The 25,761-nt window shown below is 40.2% G+C and overlaps 1 protein-coding gene across 6 annotated transcripts in view; it reads right to left on the reverse strand.

Moving 5' to 3' along the window:
- Window positions 1–689: 689 nt before the first annotated feature.
- The window catches only part of atp2b1a (ATPase plasma membrane Ca2+ transporting 1a), a 43,507-nt gene continuing 18,435 nt past the window's right edge, over window positions 690–25,761 (reverse strand). For 3 of the 6 annotated variants that reach the window (XM_026326812.1, XM_026326811.1, XM_026326813.1), the window contains 21 exons: window positions 25,317–25,631; window positions 24,480–24,979; window positions 16,574–16,771; window positions 16,033–16,290; window positions 15,791–15,916; window positions 14,749–14,910; window positions 14,217–14,255; window positions 12,001–12,156; window positions 11,619–11,833; window positions 11,124–11,366; window positions 10,786–11,027; window positions 9,896–10,133; window positions 8,774–8,953; window positions 8,603–8,690; window positions 8,407–8,513; window positions 8,062–8,253; window positions 7,517–7,730; window positions 7,175–7,386; window positions 6,924–7,031; window positions 6,294–6,482; window positions 690–3,057 (listed from right to left, as the gene is read on the reverse strand). In XM_026326812.1, coding sequence (XP_026182597.1) covers window positions 2,671–3,057; window positions 6,294–6,482; window positions 6,924–7,031; window positions 7,175–7,386; window positions 7,517–7,730; window positions 8,062–8,253; window positions 8,407–8,513; window positions 8,603–8,690; window positions 8,774–8,953; window positions 9,896–10,133; window positions 10,786–11,027; window positions 11,124–11,366; window positions 11,619–11,833; window positions 12,001–12,156; window positions 14,217–14,255; window positions 14,749–14,910; window positions 15,791–15,916; window positions 16,033–16,290; window positions 16,574–16,771; window positions 24,480–24,672 — 3,747 coding nt within the window. In that variant the 5' untranslated portion in view covers window positions 24,673–24,979; window positions 25,317–25,631 and the 3' untranslated portion in view covers window positions 690–2,670. Of the gene's footprint in view, window positions 3,058–5,564; window positions 5,682–6,293; window positions 6,483–6,923; window positions 7,032–7,174; window positions 7,387–7,516; window positions 7,731–8,061; window positions 8,254–8,406; window positions 8,514–8,602; window positions 8,691–8,773; window positions 8,954–9,895; window positions 10,134–10,785; window positions 11,028–11,123; window positions 11,367–11,618; window positions 11,834–12,000; window positions 12,157–14,216; window positions 14,256–14,748; window positions 14,911–15,790; window positions 15,917–16,032; window positions 16,291–16,573; window positions 16,772–24,479; window positions 24,980–25,316; window positions 25,632–25,761 lie in introns of all 6 variants that reach the window. The other 3 variants (XM_026326815.1, XM_026326814.1, XM_026326816.1) reach the window with 2 other exon arrangements.

Here is a 25,761-nt window from a genome sequence, read left to right on the forward strand (position 1 = left end):
CTTCTTGTCAACTTCTCACTTTGTATGTAATCCTAGCTGCAGTTTTGTCATCTGTAAAAGAAGGAAAACAAACTATTTCCTCAGAGACCATTGTGATTTAACGTTTTCACCTCGTTCCCCTCTCCACGGCCCTTCAGGTGAAGACGGTCAGAAGGCTGCAGGAACAATCTGCAGCCTGCTGCCCGAGTCATCCTGTGTGCTCGACAAGCATCGTTCCAAAACATTGAATTAAGTATGATAATATACAAACTCAAAGAGGCCTGTTCACTTTCACACCATTTGCACCCTGAGATGAATATTCCAGAACATCACACATTTTAGTGGCCAAAACCCTCCCCATAGAACACGATTGGTGTCAAATCATCCAAAATTGGTTTAGTACGATGAAAGATATTATCAGTATCGTCATAAAAATACAAAGGTAAATTTTTTTTAATCATGATTTGTATCAAAATTCTTTTCCTCCAAGGAACGCTATGAAATAAAGTACCCTGTGCAGATAGATACCAGTGTATGCCTAGTCTTTATTCTTGAAAAATGCACGTCCAATTCTTTAGCGTTTCCAGTACATCAGGTGTCAAAAATATTTTACAAACAAATCAAATGCAGCAACATTTATTCATGATGGAAGAAGTCTTACTGATAGGGGTGATTAAAAAAAAAAAGTTTTTTTTTTTTTTTTTTTTTACCCTCCAGAAGTTGAAAAGTTAACTTTGTTCTAAATGATGATCTTAAGGATTGAGATATGAAAATAATTCACTTGCTTGTTGACCAAGACAATATTTTACTATCTAAATACACAAAGGCTGAAGTTTCTTTCTTTATAGATTTGTTTTAAATTAAATACTTCTTCTATGCCTGAGTAAACAAATGTCAATATTGTACATTGGGGGTGGGGTGGGGGGCTAACATTTTGCTGAGAAAAACAAAAATACCATCAAAATGCACCAAAAAAAAAAAAAAAAAAAAAAAGACCAGGCTCCATATTTATCAAGCATCCAGAGGGAGGAACGCAGCAAACTAACATTTGAGACTATTATTATTTGGTTCTACTTGTAGCTGTAGGAATAACAGTAATTAATTTGTAAGATGGCAAATGATTGGATAAGCATAGTTTAAATTAATATTGTAGCCAAGGCACATTCACATTGAGTCTATATGAGCTAATTATTGAAAAATAGGTCCACTGTTTGAACAGCTCACAAAACAGCACTAATTTGAGCTTAAGTTGTCAAAAAAAAAAAAAAAAAAGTGAGTCATTTTAGTGCTTTCATGGATTTTGGCAAAAACAAAAACTTTTTACTCTTAATGTGCATAAATTAAGATTATCATACACCCACAAGCCACGCTGTTTGCATTTTCCTGCATTAGATCAACAAGATCAGCCATTTCTAAATGTAACTAACAGCTACTAGAAGAAGACACTTTTATTTAACGGTTCCCAAGTGTTCTAGAACAACAAAGATGTACTGTAAGAGACTGTGAATGTTGGAGGCTCCGTAAGGACCTCGTGTCCCACTCTGAGGTAAGACTTTGTTTCCTAGTCCAACAGTTGGCATCACTCCTAGGCGTCAATCTGAGATGCTTGCTAAATACAGGCCCAGATATTTTCTAAAGTCCCTTTTGATGAGTGAACCTTTCAACATGTGGAAATCCTTGAACACAACATAATGAATGAAAAGAGATTCCAGAAACTCCAGAAGGTTTTGTGCACATGATAACTATTGAAGAAATGGAAGAAGTACTATTTAGAGCTATGTTAGTGGACAGAGGCCCTAATTGTCTTTCCCGTCCCGTCTCCTGTGAGAAAAAAAAACAAAAAAAAAAAAACACCTCGCCCGATGGACCTCTTTTCTCTACAAGCCTTAGTGTTTCACTGTTTGGCTAGAAGGTTCTATATTTATCTACAAATATATAACAAATAAAACTTGCAGGCAAAAATAGTTAAGTTTCAATAGAAACACCTTTTTTCCTGAAAATACAGCAGTATCTGAAATAATCCTCATTCAGTTTATATTCTGTCTCAGTTTTCTGCATTATACATCAGGAAGCGCTTTTGCCTACAAACAGAAAAAAAAAAAGTATCTACAAACTTTGTAAACAGACCTGTTTTTTCCAAAAACATAAATAACTCAAAATATTAACAGCCAATGGAGCAAAAATAAGTTTCGAACGAGCAAGGGCCAAAGAGATAAATATACAACACCATTCAGATAAAAGAGAAGCTAGAGGTTCTTTCATGATTCTTACAGATGATCTTCAAGCCAGGAGGAGGACCTCCCCTTCTCAATTAAAATAATAATAATAATAATAATAATAATAATAATAGATTAATAAAAACAGGTCACTTTCAATCTCAGTTTATAATCACCCCTTGTTTACCGAGAAAAACAGATTACCAAGGAAGGAGGGGTGGAGACAGAGTCCATGTGTTTCAGCGGGATATTAAGAAGAACCAAAGTAAAAGACCAAAGCATCCACACCAAGCCGTACATTCCTCTGAATGTTTGCTGCGCTTTAGTCCAGCCCAAGCCAAGCTCACACAAGACTCCGCTCTCCTTCCAGCTCCTGGTCTCTCCTCCCCGAGTGTTCGTTCGTTTTGTCTGAGCTGAGCTCCTTGGTGGCGGGTAGAAAAGTGGTGGTGGTGTGCGGAGCGTGGTCGGATCCGGATCAAAGGGAGGTCTCCAGGCTGTGTAAGGGGCTCGCCGGGGCCGAAGGGGTTCCTGATTTGGGGGCCTCTGGGAGGAGGTGGTTGCTGCTCTCCACAGCGTTATTGTTCTGGTTTGGGGAGAGGGAGATCGGCGTGGTGGGGGCAGCGGTGGTGCCGGGCGAGGGAGAGGGTGGTGTGGGCGTGGCGTTTCGGGGGCTGGCAGAGTTGCGCTTGGTGGGAGCGTCGTCCTCTGCATCTGTGTCATCTATGAGGGGAATATGGGGCTCAGAGTCCTCTATCCGAAACTCAGGGTGGGTCATAAAGTTGTGGATTGATGTTCGCGACTCAGGCTTCTCCAGCCCCTCATAGAGGGAGATGGAGCTGCGGAATGCATTCACCACCCGGATCTGGAAGGAGGGAGAAGGGACAGGGAGCGGGAAAGGCATATGTTTAGTTGCCTTCAGTAATGATACATGTTTCATTTTAATGCCTGCATATAACATAACGGATAAAAACCAAGAGCACGCGTTTAAGTGGGTCAATAATAAGTGAGTGTTTGGGGCAAAAACTGCTCAGTGAGGGGGAAACTCTCAGAGACACGTGCAGGTATGCAGTTATTTCTAGTAGTTACATTACAACTTATACAACCAGGTATCAGTAAGTTGTCCTTACCCATTTTCTAGACTATGTTAGCCTGAAAAATCACTGTGAAAAGGTCTCACTAGATTAGCATAAAAGCACATACTGGAGCAGCCAATATTCTTCAGTAAATTCTCCAAGTCACCCCTCTGCCCTGCCAGCAGTACCAGGCGAACGGAAATCTAAATGTCACTGATTTTTAAAGCCCATCCACTGGACAAAGACCCCATGCTAACGCACACAGGGATGAGACAGACTGGAGGGGCAACAAAGGCATCAGGTTTCAGTAGCGTTTGACAGACTGCACGCCTGTACAGAGCCTGTTCAAATCACTGTGTTGGCTGAAATAAAAACGTTTCTGAGTTGGTGAAGGCAAATCTGACCCTCGACTCCCTGCACATGTAGCACAACTAGTCTAAGTCACGTAGGAAAGCCCTTGGGGACGGTACAAACCAGTGTCAAACCCAGTGCAATATATGCTTCTTTTGTCAGTACAGTAGTAGTATTTCACAAAACACTTGGTAGAGGCCTGGGTCTGATTAATCAGAAGAAACCAAGAGACGAGAGGAATGCTGTTCTTTTGACAAGAACACATTCGAGGAGAAAAAAATAAAAATAAAAATAAAAAAAAAAGAACAGAGGCTGGACACAATAATTCACCGTCGTTGGACATGCTTAGAAACGAGTGAAGAGAGAGGGAGAGACAGAGAGAGACAGGAATAGAGACAGAAAGAAAGCCAGAGAGAGAGAGAGGGAGAGAGAGAGAGAGACAACGGGGTGGTCAGTTACAGCTTATGTTTGTGGAGTAAAAACAAAACAGAAAAGCTGCAGCAGCCAAGCATGTCTACAAGCTGGTATACATGTCAAAAACAGCACAAAGAGAAAAAACTCACAAACGAGACCAGAGACTTTGAACCCATGCAGAGCGCGGCGCTACCTTGTGTTCAATGGTAGTAAACCTTTGAGTATAGCCCATGACACATTTCACAGAATCTAAAGAAGAATATGTCGGGAGTCAGTGGTTTTTCATTGTTTTTGCGTTACTCTGGCAACATATCGCCCCGTAGACACATTCTGCCAACAAACTGGGATTCACACAGAAAAACACTTCGAGAAAAGATGATCCGACTCTTCCGTTTCAGGAGCAACCTGCAAGGAAAAGTTTGAAGGTTAATAGGGGAGCAGCCGCTGGAGTCCCATCTGATGCCTAAATATTACCAAAGCATTGTAGACTGTTTTAGCACTGCTGTTAAAGTGTTTGGGAAATTCTACACATTTGCATTCAAGGACACAGAGATTTCATCCACTAGGCTGTTTCTGCGACATCCGTTAGTTAAAATGCCTGGAAGATCTGAAAGAGAAACAAAATTATTATGCTCTTGCATGGGAGCAGTCAAGAGGAAGGTCTTTGTAAACACCACCATGAAATGATCCATATCCACTTTCAACCTAGTGATGTTTCACGCTGAATGGACCACTGGCAAGATGTTAAGACTATCTTGCACCACCTTGTAACCAAACAAACCAAAAAAAAAAAAAACTGTGCCATTAAAGTTGATTATCCACTACAAACTGGTTTTGGAGCATCTTCACAGAAAATACTAACCCAAAAGAGCTGGAGGAAGAAAAATCTAAGTACTTTATCACCAACACGATATCCACTGACACTTGAATAGATTTTCTCACAGAGGTCCTGGGTCATAGTTTGTCTGAATTTTAGACCGTGATCATGGGCATATACTCAAAACATTTACCCGTCTAGGGACTAGAGAGCTGCGACACAGACCCATGGGTGCTATAGGGGCACACAGCAGACTGAGGCAGCTGCAGACAAACGTGGTGACTGTCAATCCAGAATGCAGTTTGTTAAATATCCAACCTGAGATAACAGGTAAATCATTTTCAGTTCTGAGACCAAAGCAAAAGCAGAACAGAAAACATGATGACACAGAGAAAACACCTTGACGCTAGAAGCGACCTGGTTACAGGGTACATATATATATATATATACACAGCAGTGTTATCGAAGCAATATGGAAGATGTGGTATTTTTGGTGTCATTTTGTTTTGTAGAAGAAAACAGGGGGGAAGATTAGAAAAAGCATGGGAGAGTAAGTGTCCACGTTTGGTGAGAAGAAGAGTAGAGGAGGAAGATGTTAGAAGAACAGAAGTAAGAAGAATCTCATGCACTAGAGGAGAACACGCACTCACACCCCACAGTGGCAGAAGCGGTGTTGGCGGCAGTGGCAGAAGTGGTAGTAGTAGAAAAGGCTACATGTGTAGGGCTAGAAACATTGGTTACATCGTGCTGTTGTTGGCTGGAGTTGGAGGCCTGCCGCCTTAGAGCCCCCTGAAAGGAAGTTCCACTCTGGAACGCACTCACTACATCCATCTGCAAAGAATCAGACAGCGGTGACAGGAGAAAGCCCAGAGGAAATAAAACACAACACAGCCAGAGGAGAGAGAAAAGAGAGAAAAAATAAAGAAAAGGCACCAGTAACCAATAAAAAAAAACTGTCACTTGGAAATTGGATTTAGGCATAATAGTTAAAGGAAAAAGGAGATGGTTGGGTTTAAAGGCACTGATTGGAGGGAGCTCTGGCTCCAAAATCTGACCTCACTTTCACTCTTTTCTCTGCAGAATCCTTCCATACTTATAGCCATGCCAGTATTCGTTCAACATTCAGTTGTTTTATCGTGCTTTCCAATCCAATTCACTTGCTTCTCATCAGTACCTTCAAACGAGTCATATTTTAGCAGATAGATTCAGACTGAGTCAGAAATAGGCATAGAAACCTGCTTTAGCTCAGAAGCAGAACAGAAAAAATTAGAGGAAGGGCTTTTGTTTTTAGGGCACAAGCCATTCTTTAAGAATGCCGAGAGAAAGAACAAAACAGATTTTAAGCTGGAAGAGCAATAGAGAGTTAAAGGGTTTATGGCTTTTGATTCCCTTGGTGTGGGGTGCGGTGTTCAGTGCTACAGAAGAAGGCCCGCAGATTGTTACCTGAGTCTGGATGCGATTAAGGCCTCGGAACCAGAGGATCTGGCCTCGACGGAGCTCCCGTTCAGCGTGGTCGATCTCATCCATGTCCTCCAGCTCCTCTAGCTCCTCGTCTGGGATCTCCTCCTTCTGGGTGCCGTGGCCAGCTGTTTTCAAGAATTTTAAGCGGCTGGTGGGTATGGATGAGATCAGCTAAAAGAAACCACAATTTGCATGAGAAGGACTGTGGCAGGTTGTGAGGAGAGATGATAAGCACTGATACAACAATGTCTGTCAATCAGTCTTTAATCCTTAGCTGGTGTCTCTCAAAAGCTTCCTCCTATTCCAAACTTGTTTTCAATAACAATAATAATAATTATTTTAGCTCCAGTTACTTAAAAATAAATGCCAACATTGTAGGCATGTACTATACCTACACAATATAACTACACAATTGTGATTTAAACATTACGGTCATTTTCATCTATAGATGGGGAGTTTACTCATCTCTTCACAGCGGAGCATACTGTTACATGGCCTGGCCACCATTAGAAACCCACTTAGCTAGTTCCAAACACAGGGGGGCAGTGTCATCCCACATTTTTTGTGACTGGCTAACTGAATGAGGAGCCCAGCTCTAACGCCTTATCATACCTGTCCCCACAGTAGAGAGCCAAAACCTAAGAATGTGCACCAAAGCCACTGGTCAATAGTCAGAGCCACGCAGCTGAACGGCTTTCCTCCAAACTGCACTATGACAATCTACAAGAGCAGGAAGTAGAAACAGACGGTAATTAGACGGCAAACTCTTAGATTTAATATTTTAAGGCCGACAGCTCATGGAACAGATCATATTTTTCTCATGAGTCACCAGCACAACCACAAAAAAAAAAAGCCTAGTTTACCTGTATAATGAAGGTACCAAATACAATACTACAGAAGATGGGGTTGTTAAAGATGCCATCAAAGACATTCCTTTCTCCATGGATCTTGCGGGCATTTATCTCATTGAAAAGCTGCATCATAACAAAGGTATTGAAGACAATGGTGTAGTGTTCAGACGGTGGAGCGTGGAGTGGTGCGTTCCTGCCGCTGTCAATGTCAAACATTTTCTCCCCTAGAGAAACAGTCAGGAGTTGTCAAATTAAAAAAAAAAAAAAAAAAAAAAATTAAAAACTTTTATCCAAGAAACACATAACTCCATTGGCTCCAATTTAAAAACTACTATGCCTTTTATAGCTTCTTACCAGCAAAGAGCAGAGCAAATATAATAGTTAGCTGGTACACTCCGTGACCCAGGATGTTCTTCATCATGGTGCGAGAAATGAGAGGCTTGTTGCGGCCATATGGCTTCCTTAGCAGCAGAGCTTCTGTGGGGGGCTCTGTGGCCAGGGCCAGAGAAGCAAAGGTGTCCATAATCAGGTTGACCCATAACATCTGTACTGCTTTCAGTGGAGAGTCCTGGTATTAGAGAGATGCATCAAATTAGGTTGCCTTTTAGTAATATCTGAATTATGGAAAAATGACAGCCATTGCGTTTTTGCATACATGTACAAATGTGTTAAAATGTGAATACTGAATATTTTTAAAAAAAAAAAACCCTATATGTTAAATACACAAACAAAGACTGCACATCGCTGCAATAGGCTGCAGATATTTTCTGTCAATAGAACTACAAAAAAAAAAAAAAAGAAAATTCAATGAACTAGAAAATGAGCCAGTCTGAAGCTGCATAGCACAGCTCAAAATGATCTCAGGCCTTGTGTGTTTAACAGACTCTGGGGGTGACAACCTGTGTGATGCAGGCTCCTGTAAACGCTACGATGACAGCCACCACATTTACAGTTAGCTGAAACTGGAGGAACTTGGAGATGCTGTCATAGACGTTGCGACCCCACATGACGGCTTTGACGATGCTGGAAAAGTTGTCGTCAGTCAGAATGATGTCAGATGCCTCCTTAGCTACATCTGTTCCCGCAATACCCTGGTAACAAAAAGACAATCAAAAATCTATACACCTGATCACATACTCAACAACATTCTACATTACCAATATGTGCTCTTAAAGCTAATGTAGGTTTAAAATGATTCTCACTAGTTCGCTAGTCGAATTAAATATAAAAAATAGAAAACTCACCATGGCAAAGCCAACATCTGCTTTCTTCAAGGCAGGACCATCATTGGTACCATCTCCTGTCACTGCTACTACTTGTCTCTGTTCTGCCACTGTGCTGTCAATAATGCCTAGAATAGTGAAACATGAATATTTCTAATTACCACTACATAGTGGAAAAACAGCAACAATAACATTTTCTTCAGAAAAACTAAAGTACCTTTCACTAAGGTATGTTTGTCTGTGGGGGAGGAGCGGGCCAGTACTCGTAACTTGGGCCAGATCTTGTCAATGCGTTCTTGTTCAATCTAGAACATGACATGAAACCCAATAAAATCCCAACAACAGATTTGCAACCGTCTCTCATGTACAGCGTTTTAATGTGGCCCACCTCTCCTTTTTCATTGCGTATCCTTCGGTTGAACTCTTTGCCCTCCAGGCAGAGGAAGTCATCTCCAGGCTGGAGGATCCCACACTTGGTGGCAATGGCTCGAGCTGTGTTTATGTTGTCCCCAGTCACCATCCGTACTGTGATGCCAGCACGCTGGCATTTCCTGATAGCGTCTGGAACCTGCAGGAAAGCGGAAACACAATGAAGGAGGAAATGTATGCCATTTGTGCAGGTCACTGGGGAGTTCAAAATGAAAGTGCAGCTAAGCTCTACTTTTGTATTTCAACACATGATTAACTGCAGTGGTCACTGATGATGTCAGACTCTGTAGCTCTTTGTAGCTTTTTATCTCATTGTTTAGGTTTTGTTCAGGTTTAGATTTGTCATCAATCTATGAATGCACACTACACAGCCAGCACAAAATGGCAGAAAGCCAAAGTAAATTAGTGGTGGGTAAAGAAAGATGAACATCTAGCAAACTAATGATCCAATTTTCTTTCACACATTCATTTTGAAGTGAATTCCTATACTGGGGGAGTGGGGGTGGTAAGGGGCAGTCATGGCACTTCAGGCTATGATTGGTCACCTGCAGTTTTCAACTTGTCTCTCTAGCACACCTTTTTTTTTTTTTTTTTTTAACTTCTTGATACACCAGGGATATTTTCCAGAAAACACTCCCTAAAAAAGTGTGGCATTATCCCCATATTTAAACTTTAAGCATGTCTCCCCCTTCTCTCTGGCAGCCAAGAAGTCGTCTCCCTGCCTTTGGGTGAGTCACATAAACTGCTCATTTTCTAGCACAACACATGGAGATAATGAAAACTACAGCAGAGGCCCAGAGAAGCACAGAAAGACTTGGCTGACGAATTGTGCAGCTGAAAAAAAGCTGCCACCCCCCCCAGGTTTGTCCTATCACCTCTGTATCAAGCTGCCATAGAGGTTCTATCTGAAGACATTAATGATGCACCAATGTCCAAATTTGTTGGTAACATTCACACTCATTGTATATATACTTAGTTTTGCTTATGAAATCATATTCCATCTACTGTTTCCATTCAGATAACAATTATGATGTAACTGCACGCTCACACTGTATTTTTTCCTTGATGTGTAGTCACTAACCTCAGGTCTCACTGGATCTTCGATTCCCACCACACAGACGCAGGTCAGTCCAGCGAGGATATCATTTTCATTGTCCCAGTCAGGCTCACCCTCAGAAGCAGGAAAATCTCTGTATCCAAGGCAGATGGTCCTCAGGCCCTCTGAGGCCATGGGCTCAATCACTTTCTTCACCATGTCATCTCTGTCCCGTGGGCGAAAAACTTTGGCCTCACCATTTGCTGTCAGGATTTTATAGCACCTGGGAGGGTAAGGGGATATAATAATGTGTAAGAATAAAGAAGAGGGTGGAGGAAAAAAACAAACAAAAAAAAAAAAAAAAAAAAAAACTGAATAAAGTAGTGTAAATGGATATAATCCCAGCTTACTATGTTATGTTAAATTACATCATCATCATTATTATTAATAATTATTATCATGTTGTGTCTTTCCTTACTGTAGTCTACTATTGAAATTGTTTTGTTAGTGCTGTAACACCTGAATTTCCCTACCAGTGGATCAATAAAGTGTTATCTAATCTAATCTAATAAGAAGTCACACTAAGCCCTCTGTGGGTTAAAAAGAAGCCTGCTTGGTTAAGAGGCTTATACAGTTGTTACCGGCTCATTTTCCCTGTGCCTGTTTTTAAGTCGCAAAGTAAGGAGCCTGGGTGGGATACACTTCAACTCCTTAGCTACTTAAACCATTACATATATAACTTAATACGAAACTGGCCAGCTGCAAAACCTATGAGATAAACCTTTCATGGTCCAAATAATTTAAGTGGACAAAATGTAGCACACTTAATAGGTCAGTATAAGAGAAATACAGATAGAAATATAAAGCAACCATCCAATCCAACATACAAAACACAACATGCAACAATGGAAACCAAAGATGAAGCATTTTCTTACTTTTTTAAGAGAATTTCTGAGGCTCCTTTGCTGAACATACGGTAGCTGCCGTCAGCCATCTTCAACACAGTGCTCATTGACTTGCGGACTGAGTTGAAGGTGTAGACTTTGTATAGTTTCTCTTCTGGGATCTCATTGCGGATAATCTGGTAGTCCCGCTTCAGGTCATTACAAAAGCCAAGCAAGGCACATTCGGTTTTGTTACCCACCTGCCGTGGCAGGCCTCCTTCTTTCTCTGGGGACTGGAAAAAATTGAGAAGACATTCAGGTCCTAAATCCAAAAACCCAGTAAGGAAATATTGATGGCAATGCAAAGCCACAGTTTTCCTCATGCTTACCATGATCTTGGTGGTGTAGGCGCAGTTGACTGCAATGCCCAGAATCAGGATGTCTAAAATAGATGAGGGGATATTCTCCGGTTCAGGGACTTTCTTGTAGTGCTTTTCAGCGATGTAGGCCTGCACTACAGTCATACGGTTCATAGTGAGGGTACCCGTCTTGTCAGAACAGATGGCTGTAGCATTCCCCATAGTCTCACAGGCATCTAAATGACGTACAAGGTTGTTGTCTTTCATCATTTTCTGTCGAAAGATAAATAATACATTCAGTAATTAAACAGAAGTATAATAACACAATTTTAAACTGAAGGACAAAGAAATGGCAGAAAATTGTATAATATTAAAATGAATAGCCTCTTCACTGATCAATGCTTGGCTTAAGGGTAATAAGTTAGCCAAGTCATCTTGATTTAGCAGCCTGGCCTACTAGTTTTAATAGGCTAAAGTGTAAGTTGGTCAGCACTGAGGACAGTTCACTGAACTAGAAGACTTTACCTTAACGGAGTATGCCAGGGAGATTGTTACAGCAAGCGGCAGGCCTTCAGGAACCGCTACTACCAGAACAGTGACACCAATGATGAAGAATTTCACAAAGAACTGAACGTAAACAGGTATGCACTCCTTTATCCAGGGACAACCCTGGATCCAGAAGGTGTTCACTACAAAAAGCACCATCAGAATAATAACAGTGATGGCTGACATAACCAGTCCTGAAAGAAACAAGGAGAAAAGGAAGAAAAAGGATGATTCATTAATAATAAATCATATGGCTGTCATTTACCAACAGATTACATAAAAAGCAGGAAATGTCGACAATAAAACAACAGTATATATGGTAGTATACATAGCTACGTAGCCCTGTTTTTGTTCATCTTACCTGCTTTTCCGATCTGTACAGCCAGTTTAGTAAGTTTGCCCTGGAGAACAGACTTTTCTTTCTTTGGCAGGTTGGCTTTCTTCTTTTCCTCTGCATCAGTTCCTTCTTCACTGTTCAGAGGCTGCATTTCCATTGCAGCACCATCCTGTGCTTTAGCTGCAGCAAAGACAACAGGAAAAATTGGTGTTAGATGAAATGGACTGACAGTTAAACTATGTATTGGTTGTTACATTTTATTGCTCTCAAGTAATACATATAAATCTGATGTTAATATTTATATAGAACGAAACTGTGGGTGAGGCTTTGACATTGAATCAGATTTCAGGATTTGGAATGAAATCAGCCTGGTAGTTGTAACAAACCAGTGTAACCCAGAAGACAAACATTTCCTTTTATGGTTATAAATCAACAACTTGGATAGATTGGAAGTTATTTGATTATTTTTAAAAGAAGGAGAAACGTCACACCACTTAAAATTTTTGTATGCTTTTTGCTTCCCTTTATCCATGGAACAAAGGAAATGTCACTACAATTATGTTTGCAGTGATCTGACTGCACAGTAATTAGCTGAAAGATTTGGAAGTGTAATTACCATCCTCCCACCTAGAGAGTGAAAGACCAGGTTAACTAGCTAGCAGCATTGGGATCTGTCTGAGGAATCACCTCCTCTGTCAACAGCAGGCACAGCGGTGTTTGTCAGTTAAATTTACATAAATTGATTTGGCCTTGCTTCCTCAGTATCTATTAGGACTCCTGCCCCTCACCTGCAGAACTGATGGGAACCCCACACCCACACCCCAACCAGGTAACCTTGGAGATGCAAAGCTGCTAATGGCAAATGAGTTTAGAGGGGCAGCCCGCAAGCCAGCAGGGGCTAGTCTTTTTCGTGTCACTGAAATGATACAGTCATTACTTCTACTGGGCACTGATGCTACAGTTACTGAAACATCTTTCCAACTTTTAGTTTGCTAATACCATCACCATGCATTACATGGGTGTCTCATATAATTTCTGCTTTTCATGTCCAATTTGTCTAAAAGGTCTTCTTCCTATGGTATGGACTGCAGGATAGCATTGTGTGCAAACGTAGGTAGCAGTGAGAGACCGGGCATTAACACCGGGCTGTTCCAGCTGCTGTGGACTGTGGCTTGTTCTGCACTGACATGGCCTGTGTAATCTCCGTCTAAAGGATTACTGTTGATTTCTGGCAGACAGAGGGAATCTGTGCACCAGGGACTAGCACCAGGGTTGTGGTCACAAACCAAAGCACTACTGATCACAGAGCCCAAGCAGACTACAAGGTTGTCTAGTTGACTGAGCTAGCAGTAAACAGCCTCATCATCATTGTTGTCAGTCTGAAACTGCACCAGTGTAAGTTTTACGGGTTGACTTGGAATAGTTCAGATTGGGGTGTCAATAGAAATGAGATTGTGGGGGCCTGAGGGAGAGTCAGGGAGAGTCACAGAGAGAGAGAGAGAGGGAGAGTCACAGAGAGAGAGAGAGAGGGAGAATCAGAGAGAGAGAGAGAGAGAGACACAGAGAGAGAGAGAGAGAGTCACAGAGAGAGAGAGAGAGAGAGTCACAGAGAGAGAGAGAGAGAGAGTCACAGAGAGAGAGAGAGAGAGACACAGAGAGAGAGAGAGAGAGAGACACAGAGAGAGAGAGAGAGAGAGACACAGAGAGAGAGAGAGAGAGAGACACAGAGAGAGAGAGAGAGAGAGACACAGAGAGAGAGAGAGAGACACAGAGAGAGAGAGAGAGAGAGACACAGAGAGAGAGAGAGAGAGAGAGAGAGAGAGAGAGAGAGAGAGAGAGAGAGGGGAAAGCAGATGTTCTGGCCACAGAATTGTTGCATGGCTTTAATCTCCTCGTCACTAATCGCTATAACTGGATTCAGTAGCACCTGCTGCACAAAGTGCAATGTGCCGTGGAAGGACGAGAAAGGAGGAGAGAGACAGAAAGGAGGGTCAGACAGGACAATGGATAGGCAAGAACATCCCATGCTAAGTATAGGCTGACATAAGGTCATGCAAAAATATGCAGCTTCTCATTACATTACATAAAACATACAGCCAATTATTAACAGGCTGAAGCTTTAACCTACATCCAGTGCTGCTAAATGGGGTAGGAGACATAGATTTAGCATAAAAGTAGGTGCCAAGTTCTAAGGCAATTATGTATGGTTGTGTGTGCGTGTGTGTGGGCAAGAAACTGACCTTTCTTACGATTTTCCACAGATCCATCCTGCTTCTTGTCTGAGGGAAAATACAGCATGGAGTCAGTAGTTGTAAGTAAATAATGGGTGTGTAAAACCACTTTTGCCATTCTGTATGGTGTTCTGTATGTTTGGCATACAATTATGTTAATTACCTGATTAAAAAAAAAGAAATAAACCACAGACATGATTTTAAGACATGCAAATGTTCTTTTTATAAAAGAATTAGTCCAGTGTTTTTTAGAACTTAGGATGCCCTTACTTAAAGCAGTAACAGTTAGTCAAGCCATTGATTATTCCATTAGTTACTGGTAAACAATCTGTTTAAGTAAAAACGATTTGATGGATTGGATGTTTTTCTTTGTTCTTTTCTGCACATTTAGTCCTGTCTGCTTTCAATATATATAAGAAGTCTACAGTGAGGATGACAAACTTTCTGAGATGCAAAACTGGTGGTGCACAAATGTCCCTCTGTGATCTGATCAATACTAACACAAACTAGAAATGAAAATAAGCAATGGATCATAACTAACTTTTTTTCTGTTTCTTCTTCTCCTCCTTTTCCCTTTTGTTTTCCTCTTCGTCGTCATCGTCGTCTTCGCCGCCTCCGAGTAAAGTGAAGATAATTCCAGTTTGAGAGTTGACACCCACAGCAGTGACCACCATTTTCCCTGAGCCTTCCATTACATGGGTGCCTTTGGACAGAAGGAGAAAATAAGATGTCAGACAATAAGGGAGAGAAGGAAAGGGCAGGCACAGTATCTACAACATGATACACCCTATGTCTCACCTTGTTTTCAAGATTTCTTGCACTGGGTTTCTGTTTAACACTTTGGCTTAAGACTGACCAAATACACATTTCTCGCTTATTTGTTGCTTTACTTTTTCATTTCGGTTCAGACTAAATGTTGAGCTAGAGTCCCCTGCTTAGTGAGAAGGTGGTTTAGCCAGACTTTCAAGTGGCATGTTTAGCTGCACACAAGGAGAAAATAAATGCCTACTTTCAAATGCAGGCAATAAATACAAAAGGGATGGTACACTTGCAAGTAAAAAGAAAAACAGTCAATGATGCAAATACCCTTCAGACCTTTAATCAAAAGCCATTTCTTAGTCTGGGTGAATCAATGGAAATCAGAGAGGTTGTGACAGGGTTTCTCTGGCTTTGCATCCCTCTCATGATATAGGAAACCTTGTTGGTTTATACAGAAAAAGCAATGAATCAGCTGGACTCTGAAGCTAAAGTCAGAGTGAAAGACTGAAAACTGAGACAGAAAGAAGTATGAATCATTTAAAAGTTCTCTCATATCTCTAACTCACCTTAACCACTACATGCCTAACCCTAACTTTAAAGAATAAGGCTAATTTAAAAACTCAAAAACTCTTGACAGTATAAAACTGTGTTGACGGGTAAGGCTGTTGATGGGCCCTCGTAACAAAACTTATAGTACAGTAACATGTCTGGCAAAATAAAGTTATGTTTTTAATCAAGCCTTCTTTCAGAAAATATAACCACTTCTTCTGGTAATGACTAGCCAAGAAAGGGAAAAATATAACAAAATTGAGGCTTCATGCTACCTGATAACAGCATTGGATCTTTTTCTTGTGTTTTCTTGACATGGTCCGACTCCCCTGTAAGTGAGCTCTCATCGATTTTCAAGTCATTGCCTTGGATAAGGACTCCGTCGGCAGGCAAAAGGTCACCTGACATGGACACACAAAACATATCTTTAATTTGGAGGAGGAAAATTATACAAAACACAATATACAATACATTTAAGGAAATAAATTAAATATCACAGGTGGCAATCTCTTCTTACCATATTTTACTTGTGCAATATCACCAACCACAATCTCAGCCACAGGAATTTGGATAATTTGTCCTCCACGGACGACACTAAATTTCTGTTCCTGCTCAATGCGGCTCTGGAGGCCCCTAAACTGCTTCTCTTTGCTCCAGTCATTGAATGCTGTCACCAGCACCACACAGATAACTGACAGAAGAATGGCAGCACCCTCAATCCAGCCTGCTTCTGACTCATTTTCATCCTCCACACCACCAGCAGCAGTTCCACATTCTGCAGAAGGACAGGGGGAAATTTTAATATAAGTTCAGCAACTATCACATAATTCTCCTCATATTGTCACATCATCCCATTTCTGAGGCACATTAAAATGCACAAACTCAGAATAACAAATGCAGCGTAAAGCACTGAGAATGCACTGTTTAACAGCAAAATAACTGGATAAGCAAACATTTGATTAGCATACAGTACAATATATCATCTAAAATCACTTAACACTAACATGAATCTATACAAAGAGTAGAAAACAGGATTGAAATAAAGTGTTAGTGCTTACGTTCTTTATCAGAATCTGGAGGTTTATAAAAAGACAGGGCTAATGAAACTACAGCTGCCACTTCTAGAATAATTAGTGTGACATCCTGTAGCGCCTCCCACACTAACTGTAAGAAAGTTTTGGGTTTTTTGGGTGGTATAAAATTTTGCCCGAACTCTGTTTTCCGCTTCTCGATGTCTGCAGGCTGTCCACTTAGACCTGTGCAGGGAAACACAAAGGAGAGAAGCATTTCACTCATCACAATTCCACCTTAACTTTGTTAGACTACAGATAAATATTCACGTCAAAAAGAAATCCTTAATTATGCAGAACATTATTTGAGCACAGACGGATGAATTACAACAGACATTTATAAAAGTCTGTGAGCATGTCACTGGGCCTCCAAAAACATGATCCTTAAACGGCGTCAGCATTTCTGACAGGGCACTGTGGAGGCAACAAAGCTGGGCAACAATGACACGCATTCTATGGACATTTAAAATACAATGACCAACTCACAAGGCTGAATCAGCTTTAGACTCACACATGCATACTACTGTCCACTTATGGTCACGTCTCTGACAAATTATTCATCAGGTTAGCCTGAGACCAAGCCATGTGCACAGAGAGCATTCTGCTGCCACCCGTTCAAATGCCTCGACATTCAAGGCACAGCCATATATTCAAAAGGCTCTTTGCACATTTGATGATGCATGACAGTTTTTCTGTTCTATTCATGCTGACCGACTGTGTGTGGGTGGCTGTGCAGACTGGATGGAGCTTGGTCTGTGTGTGGGGCAGAGAAGAGATGGAGCAGAATTAGGGACCAGGTGAAGAGTGACTGTGTGGAACTGCTACTGACAGGCAGATGGAGGTGGGGGTGGAGGTCAGGGGCTAGGGTGCAAAGAACTGAGACTAAAAGAGTGGAGCCACTGACGGCTGAAAGGAAACAACATCTTAATAGGGAAGAGGATCAGTAGGTTGACAGTATGGACAGAGAGAATGATACACACGGACACGTTTCTTTTCATTCCCTCTAGGATTCTACATGGACTTGCATTAATTTCATGGAGATTCACACCAACCACACCTTAAACCAACAAGTCAACACCCTAGGATATCAGTGAATGGGGCCAAGTTTGTAAACAGGTCTCAGTCCCCACAGTCTGAGTTGTGAAGGTGTGTGAGAAAGGGACTACTGGATAAAATGTCCTCACTTTCCCAAAATACCCTCACTCTCATGGAATAAAACTCAAACTGGTCCTCACACAGTGGCCATAAAAGTACTAGTGTACAACATACGCACACACACAAATGCAAATCATAATACCACATTTGTATAATGAGTCTCTGCAATGACAACTGCACAGAGTAAAATGTACTATGTTCTGGTATTGCGACAATTTTCAGTCTCATGTACAGAAATGCTGCCAAAATGAACTGATTATGGAGACTGCAGTTTAATTTTTGGCCATTTCAGGCTAGGGAAACTGATGTTGCTCAATTATGCCAAAATGAGAAAGACGGTACTACAATCACTTTATGAAGAACTATTAACAATAAAACGAAGCTAATCCTGTTCATTTATTACAAAAACTTAAAAACTGTGTTTCTGTGAACTTAATTTGACCAAAACTCGATTCCCACAAATATGTAACAATTACAACCCTTTTGTCCAAATTACTGCATACCATAAGAGTAGGACTGTGACTAAATTAATCTCCCAAAAAGTTTAAGGTTCATTATCTAGCATTCAAAATGTCTGTTTTGTCAAAGCAGCAGATTTAACTACAATTAAAGTAGCTGTTGATTCCATTTCTAACAACTGGCTGACTGACTACCCACTTCTCCATTTGAGCCATAAATAATCTGATATAGTTCAATTAAATGAAAATTGCATTTACAGTATCCCTGCTTTTGTTCCTGCCAATTCTTACTGCAATATCAACATCGGCAACAGTGGAGCTAGACTTTACTCTTGAATGAACGGCTTCAATATGTTACTAAAATAAGAAGTGATTATTTAAGCAGACTGATGTATGTTGTGTACTATCAATAGTTTAAATCCAATTTAATTAAAACATGGCCTCCCTGTTTCATCTTTCACAATTCCTCGCTTTAAACGAGTTTTGGTCTACTTCATTAAAGAAGAAAATAATCCTCTATCACTACTTGCAAGGTTAATTGACATTACAACCTAACACTAACACATACTTTCCTAAAAGAAAAGTGAGAAGAACGACAGTGACTCACCAGCACATCACAGTAAAAAGGCAATAGGCTTTACTGAGCATAGCTGCCTGTTGCTGCTCCCTGGCTGTCTCTCAGCGTCTGCTTTAATTCTCTATGCCTCTAATGAAAACATGCTGACAGCTAATACCCCATTCAATTTTACACCACATTTTACCTTTGCATCAGAGCAATAAATACAAGTGACAGAGGACGATCAGCACGTCACCCCCCCCCCACGCCCCACTGGATACACAAACAGAAAATAGGTTGGCCTTGGCCCCACACATCATTTTAGCACCCAGAGTGTGTCTCAAGTCAAGGAGCTAATCATTAACCATTAAATTTGGATGCTTGTCCCCAGCCGACCCCCTTTGAGTACTGTAATTTTAGCCATGGGAGAGGGTCAAGGTAAGCCTTCACTCTCAGCCTGTCACATTTAAATGAAATATGTTCACATTATTCTTTATGGCCATAACATTAAGTGCCATGGACATTAAGTGCCAACACACTGTCCAGTATGACACTCTTCACTGGATAAACAAATTCAAAGGGAATATATACATATAATGTGTAGCGTAAAAAAATATTGTATAAATATTCAAAATATTCAAATATACCAAACACCGTAATCCCATCTAACACTGCCATTTACCTTGTACATAAACTTAAGACATCGAGAGTCTTTGTGCTATTAGACTAACTCATAGCAACTGTCAAAACCTTTATAGTCAATGTGTACAAATACAAACAGGTGGCTGAGCATTTACACTGTGCTTTGCAGTACAGTAAGAACCTTGCTCAGACAGATTACCTGCTAAATGGTGAATCATAGAACTTCATATATTAATTTGTACACATTTTTATTTTGTTAATATTGCTGCATGAAAGTCCTCTGTGACCTTGGCAACACCAGGATAAAAAAAAAAATTTAAATCAGAAAAAAGTATTTACGGTGCTGAAAGATTAACCTCCACTCAGGGTATGTTAATAGGATACTATGCTCAGCTGAGTCTAACAAGGATAATTGGATGAAGAGATTTCAATCACTTCTGCTCATGTTATTACTTTTGTCATGTAATTACCTCAAAGTTCCAACTGTGCAACAACCGATACTACAGGGAGAGTATTTTTGAAAAACTGTTCCTAATGTTCACTCTTAACATTCATAATACTAAAACAGTGTGCAGCCACTTTTAAGACCAGGACTTTTCCTGCAATTTCAGAAAATGACTGACAAACTAAAATAATATTTCTTTCTTTTTTTTTGATCTTCTGTTCGCTATCATTGGAGTAATTACTTCACAGTGCTTCTTTCTTATGTGTAAGTAATTAGTGCATATTGGGTGTTCCTGCACATAAGCAGATTCTGTAGTAATGAGCAGGGCTTTGCTAAATGAATTGACCAGCAGTGCTTTACCCTCATTATTACAGCATGATTATTCTCATTCAAAACAGGGAGTAAAACTGATACTTTTAGGCTATTTTAGCAGAGAATACAGGAAGTTCATTATAGTATAGTCATACTGGAGAAAAGCAGGCTAGACTATGGATTACATAAGCACAAGGTGTCTACACAAACAAGAAATACCTGAACGGTTAGTACTAGTCTAACCCATTATCAATTTCAATCAGGTTTTTTATGTTATCTACTTTACAGATTAAGGCTCTAAAAGCACCAACACCACCACCTGTGCTCTCCTTTGCGTACTAAATACAAGGAAACACAAGAGACTAACTGTGCTCACAGATCAGTTTTCCATCCAGAGATTACAACATACAGCAGCATACCTCCCCAGTGCCTACTGAACAGATCCAACCATATGCTACATCTGCTCACTTGATATGTAAGCACATCGCTGTGAAGTCAGAGATGAAGAAAAACCATGCTAGACCCCTGTGTTACTGAATTACAAGCAGTAAAAATGATCATTTAATAGTCTGAGCCTTCCTGCAAAACAAGTAGTTGTGGTGTCTGAAATTACAGATAGAGAAGCTATCTGTTTATGTGACATGCAATACTCATCTCATATAGAAGCTGCTAAGTCCACAGTAGAACAATCTCAAATATATGAGCCCAAATATTTGACTTCTCCATCAAAAAAAAAAAAAAAAAAAAAAACCTGTCAAATGGGAAAATGGGAGAACTGTCAATACTACTAATGTGAAGCAGTCTTGCCCATTTGATAAATGATAACGTCACACAGAGGAAAAGGAGACTCCCACTGGGAGTCAGGAAATACTGGGCTTGCTGAAAATATTAAGTGTGTGATTTCATTTTTTCCAATAACAGATAAAAGTAACAGACGTTTTATTTGTTTTGTTTTTTTACACACATGCACGCCAACACTAAGCTCCTGTATCTATTTTAAGACCTTTCTGGGTCTCCACAGATGCTCCAATTGACCAAAGCACATAGTGCTTTTAAAGGTTCAAATATTTCACTCAATTTGTACTTACAATTTCTTGGAAATTATCATTTGACAAGTGATTTTTTCATGTTTTATGAGACATAAGGAAAGAAATTCAAAGGAAATTGGTGTTCTATGCTTTCATGGCCTAGGTACATTTGTGCAGGTAAAGAAAAAAAAAATACAGTACTTGTACAATACTGCCGCACAGTACTACTGCATCTGTATCGAAAAACATGGTTTTGTACTGCAAAATTTTAGGCAGGCGGATTATACATCCAGCCATATAATGTAATTCATGATGGGATACTGAAGCCAGGACTATGTGAGGCTGACAGCTGGTGCAGTTCCTTCAGTACACACAGCTGCTTCATCAGTTCCACCGTCAGCAGCAGCCATTGCTGCTGCTCACAAATCCACCTTGACAAAAACATGAACTGTGCACTCTAAATCTTGTTTCCTAACCTACACTAACTTCCAAATTCGGAAGCTAAATGATTTTCATCTAATTTCTACTTAATTTTCCTACCCACTAATTGAACGGGGTTGCTGACCTGTAATTTGCACTTTAAGAATCAACTCCAAACCAACATGTAGACCTCTGGATACACTTCAGACTAAAATATGCTAAACTGTGATATTCAATGCTGAGAAGTTATGGTAAAAGGATGGGAATTGCATTATAATAGTACATGGGTGATGTAATATTGCTCTTACATACAGCAAGGGGACTCACGAGACTAAAAAACAAAACAAAAGAATGGTCTCATGCTGTTGAGGCTCAGATGTCCTGACTTTCCAAGCAAGACCTTCAAAAGAAAAATTTAAAAAAATAAATAAATAAATAAAATGTAAAATCCATACAGAATGCATACAGCAGCATTGCTTCTCTCAACTTGGGTTGTGCCATTAAGAAGTCTGCAAGTTCTATATACCAAATCCTTTTCTAAATTATTAAATTTACATATACAAATAAAATGAATGCTAGAGAAACAGTGAGGGAGGCAAAACTGAAACATAATACGTAGTTATTTCATCACTGTTACTTACTGAAGCAAAGAAAGCAACAGATAAGTTACATAAGACCATACAAATAAGTCTTTTCTATCTATGATTTATGCCCTTCAGTCTTCACCTTATATTTCATTACACTTCTGCACTGTGACTGGGTTAATGGTTTACATTTGTCAAACAGACAAATGTAATATTTGAAGAAGCTTTTGGCAGTGCTCACTGTCACAACTGAGAAAGCAAATTGCACAGTGAGCATAATGAACTCTTTTCAAAATCGGAGCATTGGTATGTTAATTACCAATCAATCTGAGTCACAGCATTGAAACTTAAGTGAGCCGGGTCTTAAGATATACCTATAATTATGTGGTAGCATGGAAAAGTGGTATTGCAATAAAATATTTTATTTTGTCCTAATCAGGATGGACCATGTAATAAGTATCATAGACTCTTAAAACTAATTCAAGCAGTACTTTCATGCACAGCTGCAACAGGAAAGTTCAAACTTTTTTTTTTTTAAAAACCAGAGAGGAGTTTGTAAATGTGGAGGATTAGCAAAGGATTGGCTTAAGAGGTTTGAGAAACGGCCAACCACCTAATTAGAAATCCTTTTTTCAATTGTCAAGCTCCTGTAATCTTAAATGATGGCTTAATTTCCCAAGCCAATGATGAATGAGCTGATTGAAACTGTAGGTATCAAAACTCAGGCTGCAGACCTGCAGTGAACGGAAACAAAATGTGGACCTAGTCAGGCTTATCAGTGCAATGCAGCTGCAAATAACTGCACAATTCAAAATAAAGATTTCTACAAAATGAATTAAAGCTGCCTTTGCTATACGGCATGTTCATTAAAAGACATTTGTATTAGAAATTTTATTTTATTTTTTTTAAATAATCTAAAGATGTTAAATACATACTGCTAAGCATGCTCGATATTGATGAGAAGTTGAAAATGACTTTTTCAAATAGTTTACAATCCCAAACATGCTTATGGTCATCTACTCTTTCATTTACACAAAAACCACGCTTCTTTTTGCATTATATCAAAAAGTGCTGAAACGCTAACTGGCCTATTCTGGCCAGATGCTAAGACTGGGTAGAATGACAGGGGTGGTCGAGTACAGTTATCAAACAACCACTGTCACTCATCAGCTAGATACAGTCACATGCATGCATAGACAATTCATGCTCACTCCAAACAGCCAAATTCCTACTCAGCAGCATTGCCACTGATCAGAAAATGGCATACTAGTCCATGTAACAGACACTAACAACAACAAATCAAACTGCAGTGTACTTTCTATATTTACCACATTGTCAGTAAATTAAAGGCCAAGAATTGAAATAGTAATGCAGCGATTCTTGAATGAGAGATACTTTGTAGTGTAATAAAACATGGTGGCGATCATTTTGGTTAGGAAAGGTTTTTGTTGCTTTGAGACACTGCATGAAGAGGACTGTTGCTGCTACAGTGAATATGCGGTGCCGTTTTAATCTGGGATCAAACTGAAAATCCCCTCCCATAAGGGTTCAGTCAAGGTCATACTGGCGATTAGGCAGACTGTCTATACAGAGTCAAACAGAGAGAGAAAAAAGTAAAACAAAATAAATAAATTTAAAATAAGAGAGGTGGTGTCAAAAACCACTGCCCCAGTGGGGTTCTACTGTAACTGGAGAAGGAATTTTTTCCAGAACTATTAGTATGATCTTATCTTTATAGTCAACAGCTTGGTGGCAAAAAAGCAACACACAAGAGTTATTCAAAAGATGAACTCACTCCTTCACTAACATGTTCAAATCATTACTACCCAGTCTTACGGTCTCCTATTTTGTCCACCACATGTGGGACATTGACCTGGTGCTGTGCCCAGGCAGACAGCTGGTCTGTCTGAAGCCTACACACAGACACACACACACACAGACACACACACACACACACACACACACACACACAGACACACACACAGACACACACAGAGGTGAAAAGGGAGAGAGGGAGGGTGTAAGGGACATATCCACAGGCCTTGAAATAGAGCAGGACTGGCCCAGGTCAGAGCCAGCCTGCATTGCCACCTGTCTGGCATATGAGTTTTCCAAGGAAGTGATGTCAAGGTATCCACAAAATGGATGACATGGCCAATGACAAGCCTCCTAAAGTATGTGTGAGCCACATTAGCATTTCAACAGCACTCGCTGTTAGCGCAATTGAAAAGACATTCTGAATTTCATTAAGTTAAACAACAGTCATGCTGAATGTTATGGAACCGTTACTCTACCATCTATAGGTGATGTTTTTAGTCGATTGCAGAGTCCTTGAGTATCTCCATAAGATTCCCCGATTTTGTTTAGTGCTTCAGTGCCTCTCAGTTCCATAAGGGAGCGCAGTTCTTTGAGTGTACAGCCAAACTCTCCATCATGGTTGGCCTCAACCATAGAGTTCTTCACCCCACTGTATGAGTTGTTCGCCATTGTCTCGCTGCCTCCCCGTGCTATTGCAAAGCGTTGCTGTTGGTTGACAGCAGGGGTTCCAAAAAAAAAAAAAAAAAACAAACAAAAAAGGGGTTGTCCTGGAAAAGCTTAAATCCTCAAGAGTATGAACACAGTGGTAGTTCCCATAAACAGCTGACAGGCCCTTCACAGGCAGCTGGAGTCAGACACCAGGTAGCAGGGCAGGAATAATAACAAAACAAGCCATTTCCCTTGGAGAACTGCGTTCCTAGTCTTTCATGGTGACTGACGATCACCCACTGAGCCGGCGATCACCATGCATGCAGATCTGAAAGGGAAAAAAAGACAAAAAAAAAAAAAATGTTGTTAGTGACAACACCAAGTGTTATTTTATATATAGTCGAGTATACCATCCATTTATTGAAGTGCTATTTGGAAAAACTGTAGAGGAAAACTTCATTTTAGTTAAATTTTTCATATGCTATAAGATACATGCTGCTGTTCACACTGAGGGTGGATCATTTATTTTTATTCCCAAATTTATTTTCAGAATGCACCCCTTGCAAAAAAACAATATCTAAAGCAGGGGTAGCCAAACCCAGTCCCTCAAGAGTCACTGCCCTGCTTGTTTTCCAACTATCCCCACCCTACCAACTGATGATTACCTGGATCATGTGTATAGGATAGTAGCTCTCGAGGACCAGGGTTGTTTACGTCTGATATAAAGAAAAGGACTAGAGCTGGAATGTTGAACGGAGGAATAGATGCAAAGCTATTATTGTGCAAGTTAATTATAATGCTGATCCATACTGTATATACCAATGTGGACTTAGATCTTTGTGATTACTAATTCTCAGTAGCATGTTAAACAACAAGGTAAGGTCTCCATTCTTGTTGATCTGTCAGCTACATTGACAGATACCTTTGCTGAAACTGTCACATGACAGGAGACATGGAAGCCTTCAGACCAATCCACTTGGCTGCAGAGACAAGTAAAGTAATTAACAAACCTGCCGAGAGCCATTGCAGAGAGATTTTTATTATATGTACTTGAGTTGTAATAAAAAATTAATTTTGTCATCTGGACAAAACTCTTGTCTGGTAGTATGC

Source organism: Mastacembelus armatus, chromosome 23 (genome assembly GCF_900324485.2).
Source record: "Mastacembelus armatus chromosome 23, fMasArm1.2, whole genome shotgun sequence".
NCBI classification, from domain to species: Eukaryota; Metazoa; Chordata; class Actinopteri; order Synbranchiformes; family Mastacembelidae; genus Mastacembelus; species Mastacembelus armatus.